The sequence below is a fragment of the Hyperolius riggenbachi genome, chromosome 2 (genome assembly GCF_040937935.1).
Source record: "Hyperolius riggenbachi isolate aHypRig1 chromosome 2, aHypRig1.pri, whole genome shotgun sequence".
Lineage (NCBI taxonomy): Eukaryota > Metazoa > Chordata > Amphibia > Anura > Hyperoliidae > Hyperolius > Hyperolius riggenbachi.
Genome location: NC_090647.1, coordinates 572,298,214 through 572,317,587, shown reverse-complemented (window position 1 = coordinate 572,317,587; position 19,374 = coordinate 572,298,214). Strand labels below are relative to the sequence as shown.

The window sequence follows — 19,374 nt, the reverse complement described above, 5'->3', positions numbered from 1 at the left end:
GGTTGTCTGGGCAGATGCAGGAGGTGTAGAGATTGTGCTGTAGCTCTGGTTGGTATCTGGGTAGATGCAGGAGGTGTAGAGATTGTGCTGTAGCTCTGGTTGGTGTCTGGGTAGATGCAGGAGGTGTAGAGATTATGCCGTAGCTCTGGTTGGTGTCTGGCCAGATGCAGGAGGTGTAGAGATTGTGCTGTAGCTCTGGTTGGTGTCTGGGCAGATGCAGGAGGTGTAGAGATTGTGCTGTAGCTCTGGTTGGTGTCTGGGTAGATGCTGGAGGTGTAGCGATTGTGCTGTAGCTGTGGTTGGTGTCTGGGTAGATGCTGGAGGTGTAGAGATTGTGCTGTAGCTGTGGTTGGTGTCTGGCCAGATGCAGGAGGTGTAGATTGTGCTAGCTCTGGTTGGTATCTGGGCAGATGCAGGAGGTGTAGAGATTGTGCTGTAGCTGTGGTTGGTGTCTGGGTAGATGCAGGAGGTGTAAAGATTGTTCTGTAGCTGTGGTTGATGTCTGGCCAGATGCAGGAGGTGTAGAGATTGTGCTGTAGCTCTGGTTGGTGTCTGGGCAGATGCAGGAGGTGTAGAGATTGTGCTGTAGCTGTGGTTGATGTCTGGCCAGATGCAGGAGGTGTAGAGATTGTGCTGTAGCTCTGGTGTCTGGCCAGATGCAGGAGGTGTAGAGATTGTTCTGTAGCTCTGGTTGGTGTCTGGCCAGATGCAGGAGGTGTAGAGATTGTGCCGTAGCTCTGGTTGTCTGGCCAGATGCAGGAGGTGTAGAGATTGTGCTGTAGCTGTGGTTGATGTCTTGGCAGATGCAGGAGGTGTAGAGATTGTGCTGTAGCTCTGGTTGATGTCTGGGCAGATGCAGGAGGTGTAGAGATTGTGCTGTAGCTCTGGTTGTCTGGGCAGATGCAGGAGGTGTAGAGATTGTGCTGTAGCTCTGGTTGGTGTCTGGCCAGATGCAGGAGGTGTAGAGATTGTGCTGTAGCTCTGGTTGGTGTCTGGCCAGATGCAGGAGGTGTAGAGATTGTGCTGTAGCTCTGGTTGGTGTCTGGGTAGATGCAGGAGGTGTAAAGATTGTTCTGTAGCTGTGGTTGATGTCTGGCCAGATGCAGGAGGTGTAGAGATTGTGCTGTAGCTCTGGTTGGTGTCTGGGCAGATGCAGGAGGTGTAGAGATTGTGCTGTAGCTGTGGTTGATGTCTGGCCAGATGCAGGAGGTGTAGAGATTGTGCTGTAGCTCTGGTGTCTGGCCAGATGCAGGAGGTGTAGAGATTGTTCTGTAGCTCTGGTTGGTGTCTGGCCAGATGCAGGAGGTGTAGAGATTGTGCCGTAGCTCTGGTTGTCTGGCCAGATGCAGGAGGTGTAGAGATTGTGCTGTAGCTGTGGTTGATGTCTTGGCAGATGCAGGAGGTGTAGAGATTGTGCTGTAGCTCTGGTTGATGTCTGGGCAGATGCAGGAGGTGTAGAGATTGTGCTGTAGCTCTGGTTGTCTGGGCAGATGCAGGAGGTGTAGAGATTGTGCTGTAGCTCTGGTTGGTGTCTGGCCAGATGCAGGAGGTGTAGAGATTGTGCTGTAGCTCTGGTTGGTGTCTGGCCAGATGCAGGAGGTGTAGAGATTGTGCTGTAGCTCTGGTTGGTGTCTGGGTAGATGCAGGAGGTGTAAAGATTGTTCTGTAGCTGTGGTTGATGTCTGGCCAGATGCAGGAGGTGTAGAGATTGTGCTGTAGCTCTGGTTGGTATCTGGCCAGATGCAGGAGGTGTAGAGATTGTTCTGTAGCTGTGGTTGATGTCTGGGCAGATGCAGGAGGTGTAGAGATTGTGCTGTAGCTCTGGTTGGTGTCTGGGCAGATGCAGTAGTTGTAGAGATTGTGCTGTAGCTCTGGTTGGTGTCTGGCCAGATGCAGGAGGTGTAGAGATTGTGCTGTAGCTCTCGTTGGTGTCTGGCCAGATGCAGGTGGTGTAGAGATTGTGCTGTAGCTCTGGTTGGTGTCTGGGTAGATGCAGGAGGTGTAGAGATTGTTCTGTAGCTGTGGTTGATTTCTGGCCAGATGCAGGAGGTGTAGAGATTGTGCTGTAGCTCTGGTTGGTGTCTGGGTAGATGCAGGAGTTGTAGAGATTGTGCCGTAGCTCTGGTTATTATTTATTGTATTTATAAAGCGCCAACATATTGCGCAGCACTGGACCATAAATATATACAATGATACAGGGATGACCGACATAAGGTTATACAACATAGAACAAAGTTATACATGCAAATTGTACAAAATACATACATCAAAGGTCAGCGCAGGTTTAGAAAGTCATTATATGTAGGGAATGATAAATTCTTCAGCCAACATATCAGATGCTCAGAGGTAGGTATCCGCCAAACATCAAAACAAGAAAAGGCTAACCAGCTCCCAACAACCCACATTATAAGGTTGTAAAATGGCTCAGGTCACAGATAACGTCCAGGGAATATCAGACGTCGTGAAGATCCAGTGGACATCTGTATGGAGGTAAAGTTTCAAGAATTTACATAGGAAAACAAAAACGTCAATATCTAAGCTTAACCCGTTTATTTAGATAAAATTTCTTTAAAAGGCAGTAGATATAAAAACAATAACTCACATACGGGGCCCATAAACTGGGAACCCCGGAAGATTAGCGCGCATCTAATGATCAATAGACAATGGTGCCGCCTGTTACCTTCCCGACCGGTTTCGCAGTCTTGCGTCATCAGGGGATGACTGCTCTTGGGAATATTACGGAGGTGGAAATTGCAGGCTCTGGTGAAGTTTTGGATGTGTGGGATGAAGGAGAGGTCAGAGTCCAAGGTGACACCCAGACAGCGGGCATGGGAGGTAGGGCAAATGGTAGTGATGTCGATTTGTGAGGTGGAAATCTCTGAGGGGTGCAACAGCATGGGGTGGAAAGATCAGCTCAGTTTTGTCTAGGTTAAGCTTCAGGAACCTAGCAGACATCCAGGAGGAAATTGTTGAGAGACACGAGGAAACCTTGTTTATGGTGGTGGATGAGAGATCGGGGGTATGGAGGTAAATCTGAGTGTCATCGGCATAAAGGTGGTATTTGAAGCGCAGGGAGGAGATGAGCTTGCCAATTGAGGAAGAGCATATGGAGAAAAGACTGGGGCCCAGAACAGAGCCCTGGGGGACCCCAACTGAGAGGGGGGCAGGGGTTGAGGAGGAGCCATTGAAGGAAGTGGTGAAGGAGCGATTGGATAGGTAGGAGGAGATCCAGGCCAAGGCAAGACCATGGATGCCCATGGACTGTAGTGATTGGAGGAGGAGGGGGTGGTCAACAGTGTCAAATGCTGCAGAGAGATCAAGGAGGAGCAGGATGGAATAACTGCCTTTGGCCCTGGCAAGGGTAAGGTCGTTGACCACCTTGGCGAGGGCTGTTTCAGTTGAGTGTGCAGGTCGGAATCCAGACTGTAGGGGGCAAGTAGGGTATTGATGATGATGTATTGGGTAATGCGTTGGTGGGCTAGGCGTTCGAGGAGTTTAGAAGCATAGGGAAGGAGGGAGATTGGGCGGTAGTTTGAGGGTAGGGATGGGTCGAGTGAGGGTTTTTTCAGCAGGAGAAGTACAGTGGCCTGTTTGAACGCTTTGGGGAAGTTGCCTGTGGATAGGGAGAGATTGAACAAGGAGGTGAGGACTGGGGCCAGGTCAGGGAAGTGGGGACGAAGAGTATTTGCGGGTACAGGATCACAGGGGGAGGAGGTGGGGAGCCGCTAGCAGCAGGCTGACTTCATCAATGGTGGCAGGAGCAAAAGAGGTGAGGGGTGGATGAGACAGGGGAGCAGCTGGGAGGGAAGGCAAGGGGACAACCTGAGAGGCGTTGGGAAGGGAGGGATGGAGGAGGGAGATTTCATTGCGTATTGTTGCAATTTTAGTGGTGAAGTGGTTGGCAAAGTCTTTGGCTGAGAGGGAGGAGCTGGAAGGGGGAGGAGTGGGGTTGAGGAGGGAATTAAAGGTAGCAAAAAGCCGTCGAGGGTTGGAAGCTTCGGTTCCAATCAGTGCTGCAAGGTGCGATGTCCAGGTTGCTGAGGGAGGTGGACTTTGAGAATATGAGGTCAAGAGTATGACCAGCGCGGTGGGGGAATTTGTGTGCTGAGAGACCAAGGGATTTGGTGAGGGAGAGTAGCTGTTTGGCAGTAGTGGAGTGTCTGGCCAGATGCAGGTGGTGCAGAGATTGTGCTGTAGCTCTGGTTGGTGTCTGGGCAGATGCAGGTGGTGCAGAGATTGTGCTGTAGCTCTGGTTGGTGTCTGGGCAGATGCAGGTGGTGCAGAGATTGTGCTGTAGTTCTGGTTGGTGTCTGGCCAGATGCAGGTGAAGTAGAGATTGTTCTGTAGGTCTGGTTGGGTTCTTGGCAGATGCAGGAGGTGTAGAGATTGTGCTGTAGCTCTGGTTGGTGTCTGGGCAGATGCTGGAGGTGTAGAGATTGTGCTGTAGCTCTGGTTGGTGTCTGGCCAGATGCAGGAGGTGTAGAGATTGTGCTGTAGCTGTGGTTGGTGTCTGGCCAGATGCAGGTGTTGTAGAGATTGTGCTGTAGCTCTGGTTGGTGTCTGGGCAGATGCAGGAGGTGTAGAGATTGTTCTGTAGGTCTGGTTGGGTTCTTGGCAGATGCAGGAGGTGTAGAGATTGTGCTGTAGCTCTGGTTGGTGTCTGGGCAGATGCTGGAGGTGTAGAGATTGTGCTGTAGCTCTGGTTGGTGTCTGGCCAGATGCAGGAGGTGTAGAGATTGTGCTGTAGCTGTGGTTGGTGTCTGGCCAGATGCAGGTGGTGTAGAGATTGTGCTGTAGCTCTGGTTGGTGTCTGGGCAGATGCAGGTGGTGTAGAGATTGACGTAGCTCTGGTTGGTGTCTGGCCAGATGCAGGAGGTGTAGAGATTGTGCCGTAGCTCTGGTTGGTGTCTGGACAGATGCAGGTGGTGCAGAGATTGTGCTGTAGCTCTGGTTGGTGTCTGGCCAGATGCAGGAGGTGTAGATATTGTGCTGTAGCTCTGGTTGGTGTCTGGCCAGGTGCAGGTGGTGTAGAGCTTGTGCTGTAGCTCTGGTTGTCTGGCCAGATGCAGGAGGTGTAGAGATTGTGCTGTAGCTGTGGTTGGTGTCTGGGCAGATGCAGGAGGTGTAGAGATTGTTCTGTAGCTGTGGTTGATGTCTGGGCAGATGCAGGAGGTGTAGAGATTGTGCTGTAGCTCTGGTTGGTGTCTGGGCAGATGCAGGAGGTGTAGAGATTGTGCTGTAGCTCTGGTTGGTGTCTGGCCAGATGCAGGTGGTGTAGAGATTGTGCTGTAGCTCTGGTTGGTGTCTGGCCAGATGCAGGTGGTGTAGAGATTGACGTAGTTCTGGTTGGTGTCTGGCCAGATGCAGGAGGTGTAGAGATTGTGCCGTAGCTCTGGTTGGTGTCTGGACAGATGCAGGTGGTGCAGAGATTGTGCTGTAGCTCTGGTTGGTGTCTGGCCAGATGCAGGAGGTGTAGATATTGTGCTGTAGCTCTGGTTGGTGTCTGGCCAGGTGCAGGTGGTGTAGAGCTTGTGCTGTAGCTCTGGTTGGGTTCTTGGCAGATGCAGGTGGAGTAGAGATTGTGCTGTAGGTCTGGTTGGTGTCTGGCCAGATGCAGGTGGAGTAGAGATTGTGCTGTAGGTCTGGTTGGTGTCTGGCCAGATGCAGGTGGAGTAGAGATTGTGCTGTAGGTCTGGTTGGTGTCTGGCCAGGTGCAGGTGGTGTAGAGCTTGTGCTGTAGCTCTGGTTGTCTGGCCAGATGCAGGAGGTGTAGAGATTGTGCTGTAGCTCTGGTTGGTGTCTGGGCAGATGCTGGAGGTGTAGAGATTGTGCTGTAGGTCTGGTTGGGTTCTTGGCAGATGCAGGAGGTGTAGAGATTGTGCCGTAGCTCTGGTTGCTGTCTGGCCAGATGCAGGAGGTGTAGAGATTGTGCTGTAGCTCTGGTTGGGTTCTTGGCAGATGCAGGTGAAGTAGAGATTGTGCTGTAGCTCTGGTTGGTGTCTGGCCAGATGCAGGTGGAGTAGAGATTGTGCTGTAGGTCTGGTTGGTGTCTGGCCAGATGCAGGTGGAGTAGAGATTGTGCTGTAGGTCTGGTTGGTGTCTGGCCAGGTGCAGGTGGTGTAGAGCTTGTGCTGTAGCTCTGGTTGTCTGGCCAGATGCAGGAGGTGTAGAGATTGTGCTGTAGCTCTGGTTGGTGTCTGGGCAGATGCTGGAGGTGTAGAGATTGTGCTGTAGGTCTGGTTGGGTTCTTGGCAGATGCAGGAGGTGTAGAGATTGTGCCGTAGCTCTGGTTGCTGTCTGGCCAGATGCAGGAGGTGTAGAGATTGTGCTGTAGCTCTGGTTGGGTTCTTGGCAGATGCAGGTGAAGTAGAGATTGTGCTGTAGCTCTGGTTGGTGTCTGGGCAGATGCAGGAGGTGTAGAGATTGTTCTGTAGGTCTGGTTGGGTTCTTGGCAGATGCAGGAGGTGTAGAGATTGTGCCGTAGCTCTGGTTGCTGTCTGGCCAGATGCAGGAGGTGTAGAGATTGTGCTGTAGCTCTGGTTGGGTTCTTGGCAGATGCAGGTGAAGTAGAGATTGTGCTGTAGCTCTGGTTGCTGTCTGGCCAGATGCAGGAGGTGTAGAGATTGTGCTGTAGCTCTGGTTGGGTTCTTGGCAGATGCAGGTGAAGTAGAGATTGTGCTGTAGCTCTGGTTGGTGTCTGGGTAGATGCAGGAGGTGTAGAGATTGTGCTGTAGCTCTGGTTGGTTGTCTGGCCAGATGCAGGTGGAGTAGAGATTGTGCTGTAGCTCTGGTTGGTTGTCTGGCCAGATGCAGGTGGAGTAGAGATTGTGCTGTAGCTCTGGTTGGTTGTCTGGCCAGATGCAGGAGGTGTAGAGATTGTGCTGTAGCTGTGGTTGGTGTCTGGGCAGATGCAGGAGGTGTAGAGATTGTGCTGTAGCTCTGGTTGGTGTCTGGCCAGATGCAGGAGGTGTAGAGATTGTGCTGTAGCTCTGGTTGGTGTCTGGGCAGATGCAGGAGGTGTAGAGATTGTGCTGTAGCTCTGGTTGGTGTCTGGCCAGATGCAGGAGGTGTAGAGATTGTGCTGTAGGTCTGGTTGGGTTCTTGGCAGATGCAGGTGGAGTAGAGATTGTGCTGTAGCTCTGGACAGATGCAGGAGGTGTAGAGCAGCTTTTTGGACGGATGTAGTTGGCTGTTGTAGTTGTTACTGACTGACCCTCTTTCTCAGCCTCGCAGGGCATTGCCGTAGAGCCAGAAAAGAAGGGAAAACGCAGACGAGCAGCTCCAGAGACCACAGACTCCTCAAAGGTCTCGGGAACGACAGAAGTTCCCCCAGCCAAGAAGAAACGAAAGAAGGCATCTGTGAAAGTGGAGCACCCTGTGCTGAATGGGAGAGCAGAGTCGCCCCCTACTGAGAAGATAGAAAACAGCAGAGGCATGTGCAAGACTCCACCAAATCCTGACCTATCGCATGATGGCGACGCCCCCCTCACCAAAATCCACATGAAAAGGAGGAAACGCAGCTGTCTGCTCCGCATGGGCCTCAGTGTCCTGCCTCTACGGGGGACATCGCTGCTCAGGAGGCGGCGGCTTATTGCCCAGAGGAGGGTACGTAGTCACTCCCGCTGTCTCTGCGGATCCAATATTACCTCATAAATTGTGCCCGCCCCTTCCTGTCTCCTGAAGCTGCTCGGCCAACTGTCACCAGTGCTTATTAGTCCGTCACAATATCACAGGGCTAGAGATGGTGACATCACAGGGCTAGGGATGGTGACATCACAATATCACAGGGCTAGAGATGGTGACATCACAATATCACAGGGCTAGGGATGGTGACATCACAATATCACAGGGCTAGGGATGGTGACATCACAGGGCTAGGGATGGTGACATCACAATATCACAGGGCTAGGGATGGTGACATCACAATATCACAGGGCTAGAGATGGTGACATCACAATATCACAGGGCTAGGGATGGTAACATCACAATATCACAGGGCTAGAGATGGTGACATCACAATATCACAGGGCTAGAGATGGTGACATCACAATATCACAGGGCTAGAGATGGTGACATCACAATATCACAGGGCTAGAGATGGTGACATCACAATATCACAGGGCTAGAGATGGTGACATCACAATATCACAGGGCTAGGGATGGTGACATCACAATATCACAGGGCTAGAGATGGTGACATCACAATATCACAGGGCTAGGGATGGTAACATCACAATATCACAGGGCTAGGGATGGTGACATCACAATATCACAGGGCTAGGGATGGTGACATCACAATATCACAGGGCTAGGGATGGTGACATCACAATATCACAGGGCTAGGGATGGTGACATCACAATATCACAGGGCTAGGGATGGTGACATCACAATATCACAGGGCTAGGGATGGTGACATCACAATATCACAGGGCTAGGGATGGTGACATCACAATATCACAGGGCTAGAGATGGTGACATCACAATATCACAGGGCTAGGGATGGTGACATCACAATATCACAGGGCTAGAGATGGTGACATCACAATATCACAGGGCTAGGGATGGTGACATCACAATATCACAGGGCTAGAGATGGTGACATCACAATATCACAGGGCTAGAGATGGTGACATAACAATATCACAGGGCTAGGGATGGTGACATCACAATATCACAGGGCTAGGGATGGTGACATCACAATATCACAGGGCTAGGGATGGTGACATCACAATATCACAGGGCTAGAGATGGTGACATCACAATATCACAGGGCTAGAGATGGTTACATCACAATATCACAGGGCTAGGGATGGTGACATCACAATATCACAGGGCTAGGGATGGTAACATCACAATATCACAGGGCTAGGGATGGTGACATCACAATATCACAGGGCTAGGGATGGTGACATCACAATATCACAGGGCTAGAGATGGTGACATCACAATATCACAGGGCTAGGGATGGTGACATCACAATATCACAGGGCTAGGGATGGTGACATCACAATATCACAGGGCTAGAGATGGTGACATCACAATATCACAGGGCTAGAGATGGTGACATCACAATATCACAGGGCTAGGGATGGTGACATCACAATATCACAGGGCTAGGGATGGTGACATCACAATATCACAGGGCTAGGGATGGTGACATCACAATATCACAGGGCTAGGGATGGTGACATCACAATATCACAGGGCTAGAGATGCTGACATCACAATATCACAGGGCTAGGGATGGTGACATCACAATATCACAGGGCTAGGGATGGTGACATCACAATATCACAGGGCTAGAGATGGTGACATCACAATATCACAGGGCTAGGGATGGTGACATCACAATATCACAGGGCTAGAGATGGTGACATCACAATATCACAGGGCTAGGGATGGTAACATCACAATATCACAGGGCTAGGGATGGTGACATCACAATATCACAGGGCTAGGGATGGTGACATCACAATATCACAGGGCTAGGGATGGTGACATCACAATATCACAGGGCTAGGGATGGTGACATCACAATATCACAGGGCTAGGGATGGTGACATCACAATATCACAGGGCTAGGGATGGTGACATCACAATATCACAGGGCTAGGGATGGTGACATCACAATATCACAGGGCTAGAGATGGTGACATCACAATATCACAGGGCTAGGGATGGTGACATCACAATATCACAGGGCTAGAGATGGTGACATCACAATATCACAGGGCTAGGGATGGTGACATCACAATATCACAGGGCTAGAGATGGTGACATCACAATATCACAGGGCTAGAGATGGTGACATAACAATATCACAGGGCTAGGGATGGTGACATCACAATATCACAGGGCTAGGGATGGTGACATCACAATATCACAGGGCTAGGGATGGTGACATCACAATATCACAGGGCTAGAGATGGTGACATCACAATATCACAGGGCTAGAGATGGTTACATCACAATATCACAGGGCTAGGGATGGTGACATCACAATATCACAGGGCTAGGGATGGTAACATCACAATATCACAGGGCTAGGGATGGTGACATCACAATATCACAGGGCTAGGGATGGTGACATCACAATATCACAGGGCTAGAGATGGTGACATCACAATATCACAGGGCTAGGGATGGTGACATCACAATATCACAGGGCTAGGGATGGTGACATCACAATATCACAGGGCTAGAGATGGTGACATCACAATATCACAGGGCTAGAGATGGTGACATCACAATATCACAGGGCTAGGGATGGTGACATCACAATATCACAGGGCTAGAGATGGTGACATCACAATATCACAGGGCTAGGGATGGTGACATCACAATATCACAGGGCTAGGGATGGTGACATCACAATATCACAGGGCTAGGGATGGTGACATCACAATATCACAGGGCTAGGGATGGTGACATCACAATATCACAGGGCTAGAGATGGTGACATCACAATATCACAGGGCTAGAGATGGTGACATCACAATATCACAGGGCTAGGGATGGTGACATCACAATATCACAGGGCTAGGGATGGTGACATCACAATATCACAGGGCTAGAGATGGTGACATCACAATATCACAGGGCTAGGGATGGTAACATCACAATATCACAGGGCTAGGGATGGTGACATCACAATATCACAGGGCTAGGGATGGTGACATCACAATATCACAGGGCTAGGGATGGTGACATCACAATATCACAGGGCTAGGGATGGTGACATCACAATATCACAGGGCTAGAGATGGTGACATCACAATATCACAGGGCTAGAGATGGTGACATCACAATATCACAGGGCTAGGGATGGTGACATCACAATATCACAGGGCTAGAGATGGTGACAGCTGGGCGGCCCAGTTTCTCATAATGCTTAAAGGGGGTTGTTACACCCAAAATAAATAGTAAATGCCTATAAATTAGTTAGTGCCCCAAAAATATTTGTAAATATTTTCTAAAACCTGCTTCCCATTATTTTATTTTTTTTAGTTTAGCGGGTGTGGCTGCCTTTGCCAATCTACAGGAACCGTGCAGTGCCAGCGGGAGTGTGGGAAGTGTTTTGTGTTGTTCCTTTGCTGCTGCAGCAACAAGGTTATCTCAGCAAGCAAATCACACGTTTCCTGGGCCCAGGTGCAAATCGCGCGTTTCCTGGGCCCAGATGCAAATCGCGCGTTTCCTGGGCCCAGATGCAAATCGCGCGTTTCCTGGGCCCAGATGCAAATCGCGCGTTTCCTGGGCCCAGATGCAAATCGCGCGTTTCCTGGGCCCAGATGCAAATCGCGCGTTTCCTGGGCCCAGGTGCAAATCGCGCGTTTCCTGGGCCCAGGTGCAAATCGCGCTTTTCCTGGGCCCAGGTGCAAATCGCGCGTTTCCTGGGCCCAGATGAGTTCTCTCCCAGGAGATCATTTCTATTTTCTCTGTAAAATAACTAAGCATTTTACAATTACAAAAGTACCTAAAAGTAAATGAAAAAGTGCTGTCAGTATTACTCGGAGTATTTTCTAGTGGGCTGCTGGTTTAAAGGGTATTTTATGACAAGGTATGAAAATATCACCCAGGAGAAAACTCAGGAGAAAAAAGTGAATTGCATATGGGCCCTGCTGTCTAGTGCAGCTCCCTGGTGTCTAGGGCCCTCCCTTCCCTGTGCAGCTCCCTGGTGTCTAGGGCCCTCCCTTCCCTGTGCAGCTCTCTGGTGTCTAGTGCCCCCCTTCCCTGTGCAGCTCCCTGGTGTCTAGGGCCCTCCCTTCCCTGTGCAGCTCTCTGATGTCTAGGGCCCTCCCTTCCCTGTGCAGCTCCCTGGTGTCTAGGGCCCTCCCTTCCCTGTGCAGCTCCCTGGTGTCTAGGGCCCTCCCTTCCCTGTGCAGCTCTCTGGTGTCTAGTGCCCCCCTTCCCTGTGCAGCTCTCTGGTGTCTAGGGCCCTCCCTTCCCTGTGCAGCTCCCTGGTGTCTAGTGCACCCCCCTTCCCTGTGCAGTTCCCTGGTGTCTAGTGCTTCCCCCCTCCTTCCCTGTGCAGTTCCCTGGTGTCTAGTGCTCCCCCCTCCTTCCCTGTGCAGTTCCCTGGTGTCTAGTGCTCCCCCCCTCCTTCCCTGTGCAGTTCCCTGGTGTCTAGTGCTCCCCCCTCCTTCCCTGTGCAGTTCCCTGGTGTCTAGTGCTCCCCCCTCCTTCCCTGTGCAGTTCCCTGATGTCTAGTGCTCCCCCCCTCCTTCCCTGTGCAGTTCCCTGGTGTCTAGTGCTCCCCCCTCCTTCCCTGTGCAGTTCCCTGGTGTCTAGTGCTCCCCCCCCTCTCCTTCCCTGTGCAGTTCCCTGGTGTCTAGTGCTCCCCCCCCCTCCTTCCCTGTGCAGTTCTGTCTAGTGCACCGCAGGTGTGACAAGGAATGTCAGTGTACTGATGATGGGGACACGGCAGTGGTGACAAGGAGTGTCAGTGTACTGATGGGGACACTATAGGGGTGGCTAGTGTCTGTGTACTGATGGGGACACGGCAGGGGTGACAAGCAGTGTCAGAGTACTGATGGGGACACGGCAGGGGACACAGAGGACCACAGTTTCTCTGGCCATAGTGACAAGGAGTGTCAGTGTACTGATGATGGGGACACGGCAGGGGGGACAAGGATTCTCAGTGTATTGATGATGGGGACACGGCAGGGGTGACAAGCAGTGTCAGAGCACTAAAATAAAAAACAAGTGTCAGCGCCAAGGCAGAAGGCGACCGCAGCCGAGAAGGACAATGTCCAAAAGTCCACACAAGCAATGAATATATAAAGTCAGCGCAGGTCTATAGTAATACAGCTTTCATCATTTTTTGGTATACAGGATCTTCGAACAAAAGGGTAAAGAAGCAAGGCTTACCAGATTCCAACAACCCACATTATAAGGTTGTAAACGAGTTTGATAGGTGGTCCGCAGAACTTTCAAATAGTGTCGTTTCACCAGCGATGTTGCACACTACAGATTCCTCCGGAATATAGTAGATATCCTGAGATCGCAGAGACTCACCAAAGGGGAGTCCAGTAGGATAGTGACATGAAAGAGATGTACGGCACATCTAAGTGTAAACCGTCTTTATTACATAACAAGTAAAACAATTAAAAACAAGGATAAAGGAAAACTCACATACGGGGCCCGTGCACTGGGAACCCCGAAAAAGTAGCGCGCATAAAATGGTCAATAGAAGACCTCAAAATGGTGCCGCCTGTCGCCCTCCCGACCGGTTTCGCAAGATTGCGAAACCGGTCGGGAAGGCGACAGGCGGCACCATTTTATTTGAGGTCTTCTATTGACCATTTTATGTGCGCTACTTTTTCGGGGTTCCCAGTGCACGGGCCCCGTATGTGAGTTTTCCTTTATCCTTGTTTTTAATTGTTTTACTTGTTATGTAATAAAGACGGTTTACACTTAGATGTGCCGTACATCTCTTTCATGTCACTATCCTACTGGACTCCCCTTTGGTGAGTCTCTGCGATCTCAGGATATCTACTATATTCCGGAGGAATCTGTAGTGTGCAACATCGCTGGTGAAACGACACCATTTGAAAGTTCTGCGGACCATCTATCAAACTCGTTTACAACCTTATAATGTGGGTTGTTGGAATCTGGTAAGCCTTGCTTCTTTACCCTTTTGTTCGAAGATCCTGTATACCAAAAAATGATGAAAGCTGTATTACTATAGACCTGCGCTGACTTTATATATTCAGTGTCAGAGTACTGATGGGGACACGGCAGGGGTGACAAGGAGTGCCAGTGTACTGATGGGGACACAGCAGGGGTGACAAGGAGTGTCAGTGTACTGATGATGGGGACACGGCAGGGGGGACAAGGAGTGCCAGTGTACTGATGGGGACACAGCAGGGGTGACAAGGAGTGTCAGTGTACTGATGATGGGGACATGGCAGGGGTGACAAGGAGTGTCAGTGTACTGATGATGGGGACACGGCAGGGGTGACAAGGAGTGTCAGTGTACTGATGATGGGGACACGGCAGGGGTGACAAGGAGTGTCAGTGTACTGATGATGGGGACACGGCAGGGGTGACAAGGAGTGTCAGTGTACTGATGATGGGGACACGGCAGGGGTGACAAGGAGTGTCAGTGTACTGATGATGGGCACATGGCAGGGGACACAGAGGACCAGTTTCTGTGGCCATAGTGAGCTCTCTGGTGAAGCACATGGGATCCCCAACCAATCAGCTTCTCTTCTGTCAGTGATGTCACCAGAGAAAGGAGTCATCTGTGAAACGTGTGGGCTTCTCTCCTCTGTCCAAAGTATAAAGGGGAAGATACATTAACCACCGCCAGTGAGTCCTCTGATAATTCTTCCTCTTCTCCTTCCAGCAGGTGGCCAGTATTAAACCAGCACAAGTGACGCCAGCAGCTGCTCTTCCTCAGACCCCGTCGCTGAAGACAAGGAAGACCACCGCTCAGGACTTTGTCACATTCCAGAAGTCTGAGGCCCCCAAACCATTATACGTGAAAAGCTCAAAGACTAGAGGAAGGCAGGTAAAGCGGAGGGGGAGGAGCCCCAGGCCGGTGAGAAAATCTGCAGGGATGCTGGGTGCCAGTGGGGGTGGAGCATCTGATGGGTGGATCCAGTGTAGGGTGGAGCTCTGTATTGAGGTGACTTTACATTTTTTCCTCTTAACAGATTAACAAAAAGCTGAACGGCCAATCAAAGAAAGTGACTTTCAGCCTGAATAAGAACATGACGACAGGTAAGTGGGCAGAGCTGCACAGATTGCCCCGCCTTTGTAAAAACGTTTGTGTGACCTGGGGGGATAAGTGGGGGAGATGGGGTAATCGGGAGAACTGGGGGGATGCTGGGATAATGAGGGAGATGGGGTAATCGGGGGAGATGCTGGGATAATGAGGGAGATGGGGTAAGTGGGGGAGATGCTGGGATAATTGAGGGACGTTGATGAAATGTCGTTTGTAATGTTTTGCAGAGTTTAAGCGGACGGATCGGAGTCTCTTGGTCAGTCCAGCCGGTTCTTCCAGAATCCCCTTCAATCCAGAGCAGCAGCCGGCACATGGCGTCCTGAAATCACCGACCAGCAGTCCCAGACCGCGGGCATCAGACTTTTTCTAACGCTGCTGGACTCTTCATGTAGCGGGTGGGGAGGTTCCCATGTCTGATCTGTATGGACATCAATAAATGCTTTGTGTCTGGATTGTGCCGAGCATTTACTATAAGCTTCTCAATCTGTAACTAATTCTATTACCGGAACACCCCACAGCTGTGTCTGCCGGAACCACTGGGTCTTCAGATCTGTCTGTACCTGTCTCTGCCGGGACCGCGGAGCTGTCTCTGCCGGGACCACCGGGGACCCCGGAGCTGTCTCTGCTGGAACCACCAGGCCCCCCCAGAGCTGTCTCTGCCGGAACCACCAGGCCCCTCCAGAGCTGTCTCTGCCGGAACCACCAGGCCCCCCCAGAGCTGTCTCTGCCGGAACCACCAGGCCCCCCCAGAATTGTCCCTGCCAGAACCACCAAGCCTCCCAGAGCTGTCTCTACTGGAATCACTGGGGAACCCGGAGCTGTGTCTGCAGCTGCAAGGACTGCTGGGGTAGAGGTAGGGATGGTGGTGGGGCTCTGGACACGGTAGAGGTAGGGATGGTGGAGGCGGGGCACTGGACACGGTAGAGGTAGGGATGGTGGTGGGGCTCTGGACACGGTAGAGGTAGGGATGGTGGAGGCGGGGCTCTGGACACGGTAGAGGTAGGGATGGTGGAGGCGGGGCTCTGGACACGGTAGAGGTAGGGATGGTGGAGGCGGGGCTCTGGACACAGTATAGGTAGGGATGGTGGAGGTGGGGCTCTGGACACGGTAGAGGTAGGGATGGTGGAGGCAGGGTTCTGGGCACGGTAGAGGTAGGGATGGTGGAGGCGGGGCTCTGGACACGGTAGAGGTAGGGATGGAGGAGGCAGGGCTCTGGACACGGTAGAGGTAGGGATGGTGGAGGTGGGGCTCTGGACACGGTAGAGGTCAAGGACAAGGCATCAGCCTTAACGTTTCTACTACCAGAAGTGTAAGTAATTACAAAACTGAATCTGGAAAAGAACAGTGACCACCGGGCCTGTCGGGGAGTGAGTCTCTTAGCATTCTCTATGTACTCCAAGTTTTGTGATCTGTGTAAACTGTAATAACATGTTCTGCTCCCTCTAACCAATGTCGCCATTCCTCAAAGGCTAACTTGATGGCCAGGAGTTCTCGGTTGCCTATATCGTAGTTTCTCTCCGCTGGGGAAAACCTACGGGAGAAGTAGGCGCATGGATGAAGCTTACCCTGCAAACCGGAACGCTGAGACAGCACAGCCCCCACCCCCACCTCAGAGGCATCAACCTCTATTATGAACGGGAAGGTGACATCGACGTGTCTCAGAATAGGAGCAGAACAGAACAGTTTCTTTAGGGTATCAAAAGCCGTAAGAGCTTCCTCGGACCAGTGGTGAGTATCAGCCCCTTTCTTAGTGAGACTAGTGAGGGGCGCAACCACTGTAGAGTACCCCTTAATAAATCTCCTGTAGTAATTCGCAAAACCCAGGAATCTCTGGAGGGCCTTCAGACCTACAGGCTGTGGCCAGTCCAGTACAGCAGAGACTTTCCCAGGGTCCATAGAGAGGCCCGAGGTAGATATTACATACCCAAAAAAAGCAACAGAGTTTACCTCAAAAATCCACTTTTCCAGTTTGGCGTACAATTGATTCTGTCTTAGTCTTTCCAGCATATACTTGACATGTCTCCGATGTTCGGCAAGATTGGCTGAAAAGACTAGTATATCATCAAGATATACTAATGCAAATTTACCCAAAATTGGTCTGAACACCTCGTTAATTAGCTCCTGGAAGACGGCTGGGGCGTTGCATAACTCGAAGGGCATCACTAAGTACTCGTAATGCCCATCGGGTGTATTAAAGGCCGTCTTCCACTCGTCACCATCCCTGATACGCACCAGGTTGTATGCACCCCTTAAATCCAACTTCGAGAAAATTTTAGCGTTGGTGATCTGGGAAAACAAATCGTCAATCGGAGGCAATGGGTAATGATTTTTCACAGTGATATTATTTAGGCCCCGATAGTCTATGCAGGGACTGAGGCCTCCATCTTTATTCTTAACAAAAAAGAACCCAGCGCCCGCAGGTGACCGAGAGGGGCGGATATAACCCTTAGCTAAATTTTCTTTGATATACTCCTGCATTGCCAACTTCTCTGGCCCGGACAGGTTATAAAGGTGACCCCTAGGAGGCATACAACCAGATCTGAAATCAATTGGACAATCAAAGGGACCGTGAGGGGGTAGTCTGTCTGCTGATTTGGGACAGAAAACATCAGCATAATCTTTATAGTGCTCTGGCAATCCTTCCACCTGAATTCTGGTGTTACCCATGGTTACCTTTGCCAAACAATGATAACAGCGGGTAGACCAGCTCGTTAGCTCACCAGAGGCCCAATCAATCTGAGGGGCGTGAAGTCGTAACCATGGCAGACCAAGGACAATGGTGGAAGTTGCCATCCGTAACACAAAAAAACTGCAGACTCTCTATGTAAAACCCCTATAGTGACCCCCAACTCCGGGGTCTGAGACAGAGGGTATTTACTCTGCAGAGGAGAGTCATCCACCGCAGTAACTAACACCTTGTGACTTAATGGGACAACAGGAATTCCCAACTTTCTAGCAAAATCATAGTCAATAAAATTGGCAGCCGAGCCGGAGTCCAGGAAGGCCTCAGTAGAAACTGTCTGGTCCTCCCAGGAGATGGTGCATGGGAGGAGCAAGCGATCGTCTTTGAGAGGTAAATTCTGCGCACCTAGGGTGTTACCTCTGACCACTCCTAGGCGGCAGCGTTTCCCGACTTTTTGGGACAGTTCTGTGCTTTATGACCCTCCTCTGCACAGTATAAGCAGAGCTGCTCAGTCTTTCTACGAGTCTGCTCGACCCGGGACAATTTTGACCGACCAATCTGCATGGGTTCAGGGGGAGGTGACGTAGGTGGTGTGGAAGCATAGGAAACGTATCTCACACTACTCCTACCCCGACTTTGTCTCTGGTACCGTAGGCGACAGTCTACTCTGATTGCTAGAGAAATGGCTTCATCAATAGTTTTAGGTTCAGGATATGCTAAAATCAGATTAGACACTGCATCTGATAATCCTGACAAAAAACAATCCAACAATGCAAATGAGCCCCATCTAGCTGACACTGCCCACTTCCTGAACTCCGCTGCATAAGTTTCTACCAAATCTTTGCCTTGCCGCAACATCTTGAGCTTCCGCTCAGCGGTCGAGGCAAAGTCCGGATCATCGTAAATGATGGCCATAGCTTTGAAAAATTCCTTCACAGAGATCAGGGCCCCATCCCCTGGCGGAAGACCATATGCCCAGGTCTGGAATTTCCCAGTCAACAGTGTCTTAAAGGTAATTCTCTGGGCCACAGTACCTGAAGTATTAGGTCTCAACTCAAAGTAAGATAACACTCGATTTTTAAAGTTTCGAAAGTCAGATCTATAACCAGAAAACTTCTCAGGCACAGGCATACGTAAGTCTGTAACAAGAGGGGATCGCACTGTTAGTTAACAGTCGTCTGAAGGGCTTGTATAGACCCAGACAAAGCATTAATCTGGGTCTGATGACTATCCAGCACGCTGATGCAATTCTCCACCGAGGTGGTGAGTGTAAGCAGACTGTCAAGTGCGTCCATATAGTTTTGGTCTGCCGTTCTGTAACGATCGGTGTCAACACGCAGAGAGAATCTGATTATTGGTGGGCTGCAGACTCACCAATAATGCAGATATACACCGGATTATGAATGATCTGCAGAATCACTAATAATCTAGGTATGTCTAACCTCTGGACACCTGAGGAGTGAGTGTACAGTATAACAATAACAATTTGAGAGAGAACTGCCAGAAGAACTGGAGGCGGTAAGAAGGAAATTCACCCCTGGCTGTGGGTCAATTTCCTTAAGGCAAAGGATCCCTAGGAGGGGGACCTAGGCCTGGTTGCAGGAAGCCCTGCTGCTAATATGAACAGAGTTGCCCTATCTGGATGTGAGATCCTATCTCTCCACACCCTAGTGGCAGGATAAGGAAGTACAAGTATACAGTGCTAGTCTTGGGTGTGTGGTCCGTAGTTACAACACCCTGGAACTAGTCTAATACATAACATAGCTTTGAGAGAGTTCCCTAAGCTTGGGTGTGAGGTCCGTAGTCACAACACCCTGGAACTGGTCTAAAGCATAACTGTAACGATCGGTGTAACACAGAGAGGATCTGATTACCGGTGATCTGCAGTATCACCGAGAATGCAGATATATACCCGATTATTGATGATCTGCAGTATCACCGAGAATCAGATATATTCCTAAC

The 19,374-nt window shown here is 50.7% G+C and overlaps 1 protein-coding gene across 1 annotated transcript in view; it reads left to right on the top strand.

The window, feature by feature from the left end:
- Window positions 1-15,181, top strand: part of RRP1B (ribosomal RNA processing 1B) — a 71,969-nt gene extending 56,788 nt beyond the window's left edge. The window contains exons 11-14 of the mRNA XM_068266435.1: window positions 7,226-7,605; window positions 14,349-14,513; window positions 14,659-14,725; window positions 14,957-15,181. Coding sequence (XP_068122536.1) covers window positions 7,226-7,605; window positions 14,349-14,513; window positions 14,659-14,725; window positions 14,957-15,099 — 755 coding nt within the window. The 3' untranslated portion in view covers window positions 15,100-15,181. The remainder of the gene's footprint in view (window positions 1-7,225; window positions 7,606-14,348; window positions 14,514-14,658; window positions 14,726-14,956) is intronic.
- Window positions 15,182-19,374: the final 4,193 nt, after the last annotated feature.